The 12,049-nt window shown below is 36.9% G+C and overlaps 1 protein-coding gene across 9 annotated transcripts in view; it reads left to right on the top strand.

The window, feature by feature from the left end:
- Positions 1 to 12,049, top strand: part of OPHN1 (oligophrenin 1) — a 593,829-nt gene that overhangs the window by 412,238 nt on the left and 169,542 nt on the right. For all 9 annotated transcript variants that reach the window (XR_009350083.1, XM_059158456.1, XM_059158455.1 and 6 more), the window contains exons 16-18: positions 1,247 to 1,331; positions 6,278 to 6,336; positions 7,722 to 7,827. Coding sequence is in view for 8 of the 9 variants with exons in the window: in XM_059158456.1 (XP_059014439.1) it covers positions 1,247 to 1,331; positions 6,278 to 6,336; positions 7,722 to 7,827 (250 nt within the window). In the remaining variant the exon portion in view is untranslated. The remainder of the gene's footprint in view (positions 1 to 1,246; positions 1,332 to 6,277; positions 6,337 to 7,721; positions 7,828 to 12,049) is intronic.

Here is a 12,049-nt window from a genome sequence, read left to right as displayed (position 1 = left end):
AAAGGATGCTATATTTTGTCAATGCTTTTTTCTGCATCTATTGAGAGAATTTTATGGTTCTTATCCTTTTATTAAAAAGAAGCATGAAGGGGCATCTTGGTGGCTCAGTCATTAGGCATCTGCCTTCAGCTCAGGTGATGACCCCAGGATCCTGGGATGAAGCCCCACATCAGGCTCCTTCTCTCTCTCCTCTCTCCCTCTGCTGTTCCCCCTGCTTGTGCTCTCTTGAAACCTGAAAATAAGAAGGAAAGAAAGAAAGAAAGAGAGAGAGAAGGAAAGAAAGAAAAAAAGAGCCCAGAAACATGAGTGAATTGTTCTTAGATCTTCACTGTGAGAACCTCATAGGGCTCCTGGAGGCAAAATTCACAGAAGTGTGCAGGTACCCCAGGACCAGTCCCCCTTAGAATTCTTAACTCTCAAACTTATCCACTGAGCCTCTAGCAAATCAACTGTAGGTTAGGTTTTCCTAACCTTGTACTGTTCCCATAGAATTTTCTGCTCCGTGGCTTCTCCTCTAGTAAGTTTCTATTTTCTGGCTCTCCCAGTCTCTCTCTACAGTTTTGAGGACAGTAGTTTGTTGTGTGACCTCAGATCGCTGATGGATCTAAGAGGAGTTGATTTTTGGTTTATTATACTTTTTTCCTTGTGTGGTTGGAAGACATGACTTCCAAATGTCTTACATGCCTGAGTGGAATGCAAGGGAATTTTTAAGACATCAAAGACATGGTTGTTGTACAAAGTTTCCATCTCTTGAAAACTGGGTAGAGTGACTATCTTTTAATATAATGTATTTTATTTTTCTTCTTTAAAGATTTTATTTACTTTAGAGAGAGAAGGTGGGGGAGGAGCAGAGAGAGAGAGAGAAAGAGTCTCAAGCAGACTCTGAGGCACTGAACACAGAGCCCATCCCAGCTCTCTATCCCACCACCCTGAAATCATGACCCAAGCAGAAACCAAGAGTCTGATGCTTAACCAACTGTGCCACCTGGACACCCCACTTCCTTTTTCTTTTTTTTTTTTTTTAATATTTTTTTTTTATTTATTTATGAGAGAGAGAGAGCATGAGAGGGGAGAAGGTCAGAGGGAGAAGCAGACTCCCCATGTTGCTGGGAGCCCGATGTGGGACTTGATCCTGGGATCATGACCTGAGCCAAAGGCAGTTGCTTAACCAACTGAGCCACCCAGGCAAGGGGTAAAAAGTAAGAACTTTTGGAATATTAACTTTTTAATTTTTTTCCTCAAATAGATCCTAAATGCCCAGGAGACGTTGATTTTCATAGTAGTGACTGGGACATTAAGACAATCACCAGCTCTTTGAAATTCTACCTCAGGTATGTCTGATACAATTTGGGAATTTGTTTTTCATAGTTGGTGAAATTTGTCTAGGTGGAGATTGGAGCTTATGTGGTTGGATAGCTCAGGAGCTCAGGAGGTTAGATAGGTTTGTTATAAAAAAAAGTGAAAAGAATTTCCATCAAAAAAGAACGTGTATTAGAAAACCTTTAATTTGGGAATTTAGGCAAATTAAGCATCAAAATAATAGAATTATTATTGAAAAATGGCTTTTCCTTAAAGTAATGGAAGTTTTGCCATTGTGCGTAGAGTGATGTCACAATGTGCTCAGTATTTATGACAATTCAAAGTTGTTAACATGCTTGGTTGAATAATAACTATTTTGAAACATTAAATTGTGTTTGGACAAACATATTTGTGTTTCTGTGTTATGTGTCATGTTTTATGCATTCATCCATATAATAGAAATAAAAAGCAAGAAAATACAGTTACACAAATGTTAGAACTGAGTGAATTGAGAGCAATAAGAAAACAAAATTTACCTTATCAGCAAAATTTGGTGGTACATAATGGTGATGAATAGAACTTTTAGTTCACTAGCATAAATTTATATCATGTAAAAATATTTGGGGCATATATTTTTTGGGGGGGACATATACTCATTCATTTCTTTCTATTCTTTATGTCCAATTGTATGTATCATACATTATTTACTAATCGTCTTTTTTTTCAATTATTGTACTCTTTAGGTACTTGGATAGATACTTGAATATCATTAATCCAAAATAAATTGGGTCCCAGATATTGCTGTTAAATGACGTTTTGCTGTATTATCATCTTAGAACTTTATATAAACTTGAGTGCTCTTTCCAGGAGTATTTCTCTAGCATCTGCCAAAGAAGAAATGTACTGTTGTTAGAAGGTGTTCTAGGTTTACATTGACAATATCGTTTTTTGTTTCGTTTTGTTTTGTTTTACAATAATCCTGTAAGGTATGTGGTATCATAACTAATTTTACAGATGAGGAAATTGAAAGGCACCACTTTCCAGTTAAGTATTATCCATGCTCACAGCTCACATTATTTCAACCTAAGTATCCCTGACATATAGGTCACTGGTATTGGAGCATCTTCTTCCCATTTCCCATCCTCAGGGGCTATAGCATTCTTGAAGTTGCCTGGGTCATATTAGTGAAGACAGAGAGCAATCTACTCTGCATACTTTTAGAAGACTGGTGATGATAATAATGAGAGTAAATGATTCTATGTCTGTAGCCTTTTTCAAAGGAGTCAGTTTTTTCCAAAATTTTATATAAGTTAAGTAACTCCCCACATTAAATCTTTCCCAACTCATCCCATAATAAGCAGTGTGGCCCCTTTTAAAGATGGGAAGATCAAGCCTGAAAGCCTGAATGAGCAATACCTCCAATAAGAGATTTGTCCTTAACACTTAATGTATGGGCCTTTAATATGCATTAACCAGTTAACACCCTTTAGGTTTCTCAAATAATTCAGTATTTTCAGAAAGGGGACTCTTCATCTGTGTTATACATACATAACTTATTCCTTATCTCCAACATTACCAGGAAAGTACCCTAAAAACTAAAACTATCCTTTCCTTTTTTAATTTATTTTTCCAGTGTTCTAAGATTCATTAAAACTATCCTTTCTTTCACTAATATCTTTACTCTCTCTTATTCAACTCTTTCCTCTCAGCATATAAATATACTCCTATAAAACACATCTCTTTGACCTTGTGTGTTTTTTCATAAATGAATAAATTCATTCTGCCATTTATTAAACCATTCAATAAACATTTCTTGAGTATCTAGTCTATGCCTAGCATGATACTAGGCATTAGGCATACAATTGTGAATAGATGTGGTCTCTAAATTTAAAAAAAGTCATAGTCCAGTTAGGAAAGCAGTAAAAAACAAATAATCATATCAACATGATATAATCATATAATCAATAATCATACAAATATAACAAACCATAATAAGTGCTCTGAAGAAAAGGTGCAAGGTGTTATGAAGGCATGTAATAGGAATACCTGATTTATTCTGGTGGTTTTTTGAACCGAGGTTTGAATTATAATTTACAGTCAGCTGAGAAGAGGCAGTTCCAGACAGAGATATACACAAAGGCCTTGAAGCACAAGAGAGAATGATCCTTTCAAGAAACTATGTGTACCAGTATAGAGAGGGAGGGAGAGATATTAGAAGCCAGATCATGCAAGGTCATATGGGACATAAGAATTGGGGTCTGGATTTATTTTAAAAGGAATGGGAATAAATTGAGAGATTTTAAGCAGTAGGTTATATGATGAGATTTGCATTTTGAAAAAAAACATATAAAGATCAGATTAGAGGGAATCAAAATAGGTAGAGATAGAAACCAGTTAGTAGGCTATTGCTGTGCTCTATGAAAGGGATGATGCCTCTGCTTGAACTAGCAGTGTAGATTGGTAGAAATAAGCATATTCAAGAAATTTAGGGAGTAAACTTAGATATGAGAATAGGAGAGATGGAGATAAAAGCATGACTTCTAAGTTTATGGCCCATATAACCAAATGGTAGCCATATATTTGCTGATTTGAGAAACACAAGAAAAAGACTAGATTCAGGGGAGATGACAAGATGGACTTTAGATATGTCAAATGTGGGTGTCTAACGACATCAGGGCAAGATATTAAGTGAGCAATTGAATATATGGGAATGAACTCAGAAGAATTCTGAGCTTGAGTTAAAACTGTGAGTCATCAACAATGTATATGATAATTGGGAGGCAGGAGCTTGGATGAGATTTCCTAATAAGAGGGATAATTCATGCCTTCCTATCCAAGCATCAATACATGAAGTAATCTACATACAGTGTCTCTACTTCTTTTTTTTAAGACTTTAAAAATTTATTTATTTGTTAGACAGCATATAAATTGGGAGTGCAGGCAGAAGGAGAAGCAGGCTCCTCGCTGTGCAAAGAGCCCAATGCTGGACTTGATCCCAGGACACTGGGTTCCTGACCTGAGCCAAAAGCAGACACTAAACCACCTGAGCCATCCAGGTGTCCCAGTGTCTCTACTTCTTAACCTCCCAGTTTTCTCCTTAACCCATTGCAGTCACCGTCCCAACACCTCTGCTCCACTGCAAATGCTCTTGCCAAGGTCACGAGTGATTCCCTCAGTGCTAAACACAATGTACAATTGTCAGTCCTTACTTGATTTCTTTGCAACATCTGAAGCTGTTAATGAAGCCTCCTTGATACTTTCTCCCCTTTTGGATTCTACTGTATCACTTGTTTTTGGCTTTCCTCATACCTTTTTTGACCATTTTTAGAAGTTCCCTTTATGGACTTTCTACCTGATATTTTCCAGGATTCTCCTCTCTTTTTACTATAATTGAGGGTTAAAAAATTCAAATATCCACAGAAATGAATGAAGCAGACTACTTTCCTATTAAAACATTACATATTGAACCTGTATTTGCATAGTGATCCCTTTGTTTATATATAATCAGCCATAATATTTATTTCCACAAATAACCATATGGGCTCAATATAACCAGGTCTTTCCATTTTTCAATAGAGGCAGAAAATGCAGATTTTATGTGAGGTATCTCAGTTTTTTTTTATATTTTGACACCTAATACAACTTGTCTTTTTAATACACTATTCTGAACAAATAATAATTGGAAGGCCTCTTGGCTATGAGTTGGTCATCTCTCCTTGAGCAGTGGTATCTGTTCTTGTGGTTTTAACTGCTCACCTATGTTCATGGTTTTAAACACTCACCTAGGTTTATGATTTTCATATTTACTTCTCAGATATAGAAGGGCATTCCATCCATCTGCCTAATAGACAAGTGCCTTTGACTACCCCAAAAGTCCCTCTGGCTTAACGTCTCTACTTCCTTCTGAATCCATTTCTATTCTATCTAGTCTCACAAACCAGATGACTCTCTCCCTTACCAGTACACCCAATCATTGAAGAAGCTCTGTCTTTAATGTCTTTTAAATAATTCTCCTTATCATTTCTTTTTTTCTTTGATGCCACTATTTTTGTTTAGGTCTTTATTACCTCTCAACTGGATTACTATGATAATAGTAATGTCAGACCATATAACATAGTGATTAAGAGCATAGGCTCAAGAAAGACTGCCTAGTTCTGCCACTTATTGGCTTTGCGTGGTCTTGGATGACTTATTTAACTTTTCTGAACTTCAGTTTCCCCATTTATAAAATGGATATAATAACAATATCTACCTTACAGTGTTGTCATGAGGATTAAATTAGTAAATATATGCAAATCATTTAGAACAGTGAAGCATTTACTAATATTATTATCATCACACTGGTCCTTTTACATTGTTAATTCTGTATATGGCACTCTTCTCAACTAGACTATTAGCTCTTGAAGGTTTGGGGGTCTTTCTTACTCATCTTTGGATCCTAATATCTGGCACAATGTCAGGTATCTGTAGGTGCTCAGCCTATGTATATATATATATATATATATATATATATATATATATATATATATATTTAACTAAATAAAGAAATCTGTTGGACCTCAGTTTTCTCCTCCATTAAGCTGAGATTTGAATAACTGCTGCATGTCACAGGATCATTGGAAGGATCAGATGGGAAGATAGATATGAAAGTACTTTGAAAACTAAGGAACTATCAAACTGCAAGGACTTTATAACAGCATTCAGATTGGGTCCACTTTGGAATTTTTCAGGGCTGGTTTATGACTCCTTTCACCTTTGAAAACTAATTAGGGACCCTGCAGGACTAATTGGCTTATACTTTTGCAGGTCTTCTATTGATTTACCAGTAAGTGGCATTCCTCTGACAAAGTTTCAGGTGAAGAGAGAAATACATGTAATCTCACTAAGCTATAGGGATTAGGAACTTTAAGCCTTGCTGCCCACAGAACTGAAAATCCAAGGCTTCCCCAAAGGAACTTACAGTCTTCATTAATTTCAGGAATCTTTCTGAACCTGTCATGACCTATAGACTTCACAAAGAGCTGGTCTCTGCTGCCAGTAAGTATTTATGTTGCTAGTTAATTGTGTTGTTTTGGCTTCTTAATAATGTTCATTAGTAGGGGCGCCTGGGTGGCTCAGTGGGTTAAGCCGCTGCCTTCGGCTCAGGTCATGATCTCAGAGTCCTGGGATCGAGTCCCGCATCGGGCTCTCTGCTCAGCGGAGAGCCTGCTTCCCTCTCTCTCTCTCTGCCTGCCTCTCCATCTACTTGTGATTTCTCTCTGTCAAATAAATAAATAAAATATTTAAAAAAAATAATGTTCATTAGCAATAAACCTAGAAAACTGTTTGAGAAAAAGTGAGGGGAAAAATATCCATAGATTTTTGTCCACTACCAAATGAGAGTATTCTTGCTTGCTGTCTAACTCAAGTGTTATATTATTTTTCATAAATAAGTAGAAGTTGAGTAGGTTGGATAAAACTGGCTAACATGAGGGATGTTACGGGTGTGAGGGCTTTACTGACTGCATATGCCTCTTCTGCCAGAATAAGAGCATTAATTCACATAACTGGGGGCAGCAGAATGGTTTCATTATAGTTGCTGTTTTAGATTTTTTTCATAGCTTTGCCTTTTTGAATGTTTTTCATTTGTGCTATGAATTATTACTCCTAATGTGTTAATGCTAGAATCATATTTTCTAGATAAAACTGAGGGTGCAGTGGAACATTGCATGGGAAATAAAGCATATAGAATCACCCCAAAAGTCAGCAGCTGAAGAAGTATTAAAAGTTTTGGCTGAGGCCACTGTATGGGTATCCCTCCCTATCTTTACATGACCCTTCTATTCTGTGCTCTCTGTGGTGTACAGGAAAAAGACTGATAAGACTTGACCTCATAATGAATATTTGTTGAGGCAATGGACCTTTGATCTGACCTTAGACCTCTAAACTGTCTCAGGGATTTTCACATAAACCCAAAGGTAGCAGTACCCCTCCCAGCACCACAAAAAGATGGATGGGCAAGGGTTTTCAGCGTAAGTTTACATGTGAAAGGGTAGAACAACCTGCTGTACCTAGAACTTTGACTTCCTCAGAGATAGTCTTGTGTTCTCATCTTTCTATTCTCTCTCTCTCTCTCTCAAAACTCCCAGACCTATTTCTTTGTTATTATCTCTCTTTTTGTCTTTTATCTCTCTTTTGGTGTCTTTGTCTTTCTCCCTCTCTCTCTCTGTCTCAATGTCTTTTTTTCCTTGGTGTCTCTTTGCCATTGTTTCATTGTACCTGCTTCTCTCTTTCTCTTTTCATCTCTCTGTTTCTGATTGTGTGTGTGTGTGTGTGTGTGTGTGTGCGCGCGCGCGCGCGCGCACGCGCACGGGTGCCTATATGAGAGTTTGCTTGATCCAGTTGCCTAAAAGGCAAAACTGTCTCTCTCTGTTCTCTCTCAGAGTCTGACAACCTGGATTACCGGCTGGGAGCTATTCATTCCCTGGTATATAAGCTACCTGAAAAGAATCGAGAGATGCTGGAACTTCTTATAAGACACTTGGTCAAGTAAGTAACTTCTGAGTTTTCAGGAAGAGTTTCTATTTGAGGATTGGCCCACAGGGTACGCAGAGAAACTGTTTTTTATCTCCTTAAATCCCAGCCACCAACTGTTTAATCCTGGACAGGCTGAGTGCTCTATAAAGAAGGTGATTTTGCCTTGGCCCTTGTATATATATCCTCCCAGTGTCATCATCCATCTCAATTGAAGGGTATTACCAGATAAAGTGGGCTGAACATGGGCTTTGTAGTGAGATAAATTTGGTTTTAAATTCCAGCTGTATCACTTATTTACCTGTATAATCTTACATAACCTCTTAGATATCATCTAACCTCTTAGATATAATCTTAGATAATCTCTCTTAGCCTGTTTAGTCATCTGTAAAATGAAAATAGTATTGCCCAACATGCAGGACTGTTCTGTGTATTTGAATGAACACAGATAAAGTGCATAGCACATAAGAGATTCTCAAGAAATGGGAGTTATTAAGATTGTGGCCAACTTTTTGCTTGGGTATGGCAGACAGGAAAGACATATTGTAGAGAGTAGGCCTAGTGATGAGCTCCGAGATGGTGTGTTTATGTGGCATGGGTCGTACTTTTTGGCCAGAGGATTCAGTTTTGTGGATAAAGATGAATTTACTTGACTCATAAGAGCCAGTTGCTCTTATGAAGAAGTATGGTACAGCAGAAAGCACTCGGACTATGGACAGGTCAGTAAACCTGAGTTCTGGTGTCAGTTCTGTTACTAGCTTTCTTGATAATCATGGACAGGTCACCCTCAAGGCTTCTCCTGGTATATTAAAAAGTACAGAAATGAGACAACAAGCTTTGAAAAATTGCAATGGATTTTATGTGTGTCTATTTTTCAAAATAAAGCTATCATCACACTCACAAAAATGCAGTAATCATACATTTTTAACCTCATTTGGAGAAGATCTCAAATACCTAAACCTGAAACCCTTAGTGAAGGTGAGGCTCCAGGCTCAATGGCCCTCTTGGTCACCCCCTGTGATAAATTCTGCATCTCTGGATCTCAGGTTTCCCTGTGATATAATGAGATATTACCAAGATTCAGTGAAACTCTGACAGTCTGGGTTTTTTTTTATATTTCTATAACAAATTAGCATTATAGACACTAATGTAGATAAAAAGGCAGAATTAGCAAGAGGATACCTTTTATATTTATTGCCAATATTTGTAATTTGGGCTAATTGAGAGGCAATTTCTTCCCAAAATGTTGTTTGTGATAATCTTAGTGAAAGTACAAAAAACAACACATAAATCATTTGCATATTAATTTGAAGTTACCCTGGGGGAAAGAGAAATTGGGTTCAAGTTCCACATTATATCTAATTTTCTGTGTGAACGAAGGAAAGTTCCTCCCACTCTCTGGGCTTCCTTTTATTCATCTATAATATGAGAGGACTGAACTAGCTAATCTGAAATAGTTATTCCTGCTCTGATTTTCTAAGATTCTTAGTATGTGACAAGGACTTAGCTAAGGATTATCCTGCTAGCAGTTATCGAGGAGCACCTACTTCCATTCACCCAATGTCTGGCTACTACCTTATCTCAACGATCTTGATCTTCAAAAAGCCTAGAACAAAAGAGACAAGAGACACAAACATAGAAGACACAGAAATAGAAAACAAATACCCTTAAGTATATGAAAAACTGCTCATTTTCTCAAAGGAGAAAAATGCAAATTAAACCTGCACTGAGATACCACTTATTCTTGAAACCTAATACATGATCTATTGATGAGACTTTGGGGCAAATAGGTATTCAACTACATTGCTGACATTAATGCAATATATAACTAGAGGAGGCAAATTTGACAAGATCTAACAAATCTGCATATTCACTTACCCTATGCCTAGAAATTCTACTTTTAGACATACACTCTGAAGACACACCTCCACAAGTACCAAACAACATATACACAAGGTTCAACACTGTGGCATAATTTTTTAATAGCAAAATATTGGAAATAGCAGAAGCACCCAACAATAGGGGACTATTTGAATAAATAATGGTATATTCAAACAATGTAGTCATTGTAGGTAGTCATAAAATACAGTCAAAAAAGTATTAAGAAAATATCTACAAACTTTATTTTGTAGTGATTTAGAATGCATTGCAAATGTCAGGGTGTATAACAGAGAACAACAGCAAAAACAAAAACAAACCCAAAGTTTAAAACAAGATATATGAGTATGCTACCCTTTCTATAAGAAAAAAAGAGGGAAATAAGAATATATAAGAATATTAAACACATGTTTTCTTACTTTTGTCAAATTAAGCAGTAAGATAAAAAACGAATGACTCAAAAAGTTAAGCCACAAGACCCACTAATTCTATTCTTAGGTATATAATAAGGAGAAATGAGAACATATTTTCATGCAAAAACATATACACAAATATACACAGTAAAATTATTCGTAGTTACCCAAAAGTGGAAATAACCCAAATGACCACCAAGTGATAAATTTAAAAAAGGTGGTATAAATATACAATGAGATATTATTCAGTGATAAAAAGAAATGAAGCACTAAGGCACGTGGGTGGCTCAGTCATTTAAGCATCTGCCTTTGGCTCAGGTCATGATCCCAGTATCCTGGAGTCCAGCCGCAAATCTGGCTCACTACTCAGTGGGGAGTCTGTGTCTCCCTCTCCCTCTGCCCTTCCCCTCCACACTCATGCTCGCTCCCTCTGCCCTTACTCTTTTTTTTTGCATTTATTTTTTTTAATTGTGTTATGTTAGTCACCATACAGTTTGTCACTAGGTTTTTTTTAAATATAATTTTTTATTTTTTATAAACATATATTTTTATCCCCAGGGGTACAGGTCTGTGAATCACCAGGTTTACACACTTCACAGCACTCACCAAAGCACATACCCTCCCCAATGTCCATAATCCCACCCCCTTCTCCCAAACACCCTCTCCCCAGCAACCCTCAGTTTGTTTTGTGAGATTAAGAGTCACTTATGGTTACACTGTTGGTGGGAATGCAAGCTGGTGCAGCCACTCTGGAAAACAGCATGGAGGTTCCTCAAAATGTTGAAAATAGAACTGCCCTATGACCCAGCAATTGCACTATTGGGTATTTACCCTAAAGATACAAACGTAGTGATCCAAAGGGGCATGTGCACCCGAATGTTTATAGCAGCAATGTCCACAATAGCCAAACTATGGAAAGAACCTAGATGTCCATCAACAGATGAATGGGTCACTAGGTTTTGATGTAGTGTTCCATGGTTCATTGTTTGCATATAACACCCAGTACTTCATGCAATCCATGCCCTCCTTAATATCCATCACCAGGCTCACCCATTTCCCCCACCCCATCCCTTCTGAAACCCTCTGTTTGTTTCCCAGAGTCCATAGTCTCTCATAGTTCATCTCTCACTCCAATTTCTTTCCCTTCTTTTTCCCTTCCTTCTAATGTCTTCCATGCTATTCCTTATGTTCCACAGATAAGTGAAACCATGTGATAATTGACTTTCTCTGTTTCACCTATTTCACTCATCATCTCTTCCAGTCCTATCCATGTTCATGCAAAAGTTGGGTATTTTATCCTTTCTGATGGCTGAGTAATAGTCCATTGTGTATATGGACCACATCACGTTTATCCATTTGTCTCTTGAAGGTCATCTTGGATCTTTCCATTTTTTCATGCCCTTCCTCTTATGCTCTCTCACTGGTATTCTCTCTCTCAAATAAATAGATAAAATCTTAAAAAAAAAAAAAAAGAAATGAAGCACCGATTCATGCTACAACAAGGATGAAATTTGAAAATATTATGCTAAGTAAAAGAATCTAGACACAAAACACCACATATTATATGGGTCCATTTATATAAAATGTTCAGAACAGAAAAATCTACAAAGACCAAAAGTAGATTAGTGGTTGCCTAAGACTGGGATATGCAGACGTGGGAGTGAATGGGTAGTGATTACTATGGGGTTTCTTTCTGGAGTGGTGAAAATACTCTGAAATTAGATAGTGATGATGGTTACACAACTCTGTGAATATACTAAAAACAATTGGGAAAAAACATTAAAAGGGTGAACTGTATGGTATATGTAATATATTTCAATAAAGCTCTTATAAAAACAAACTAATAAGTGCAGCAAAAGAAACCACCAACAAAACAAAAAGGGAAACTATCAAATGGAAGAAGATGAAGTTAATATCCAAAACACATAAATCATACAACTCAACAA

The sequence above is a fragment of the Mustela lutreola genome, chromosome X (genome assembly GCF_030435805.1).
Source record: "Mustela lutreola isolate mMusLut2 chromosome X, mMusLut2.pri, whole genome shotgun sequence".
Taxonomy (NCBI): Eukaryota; Metazoa; Chordata; class Mammalia; order Carnivora; family Mustelidae; genus Mustela; species Mustela lutreola.
Note: the sequence above shows the minus strand (reverse complement) of the source record. Positions and strands in the feature narration are given on the sequence as shown.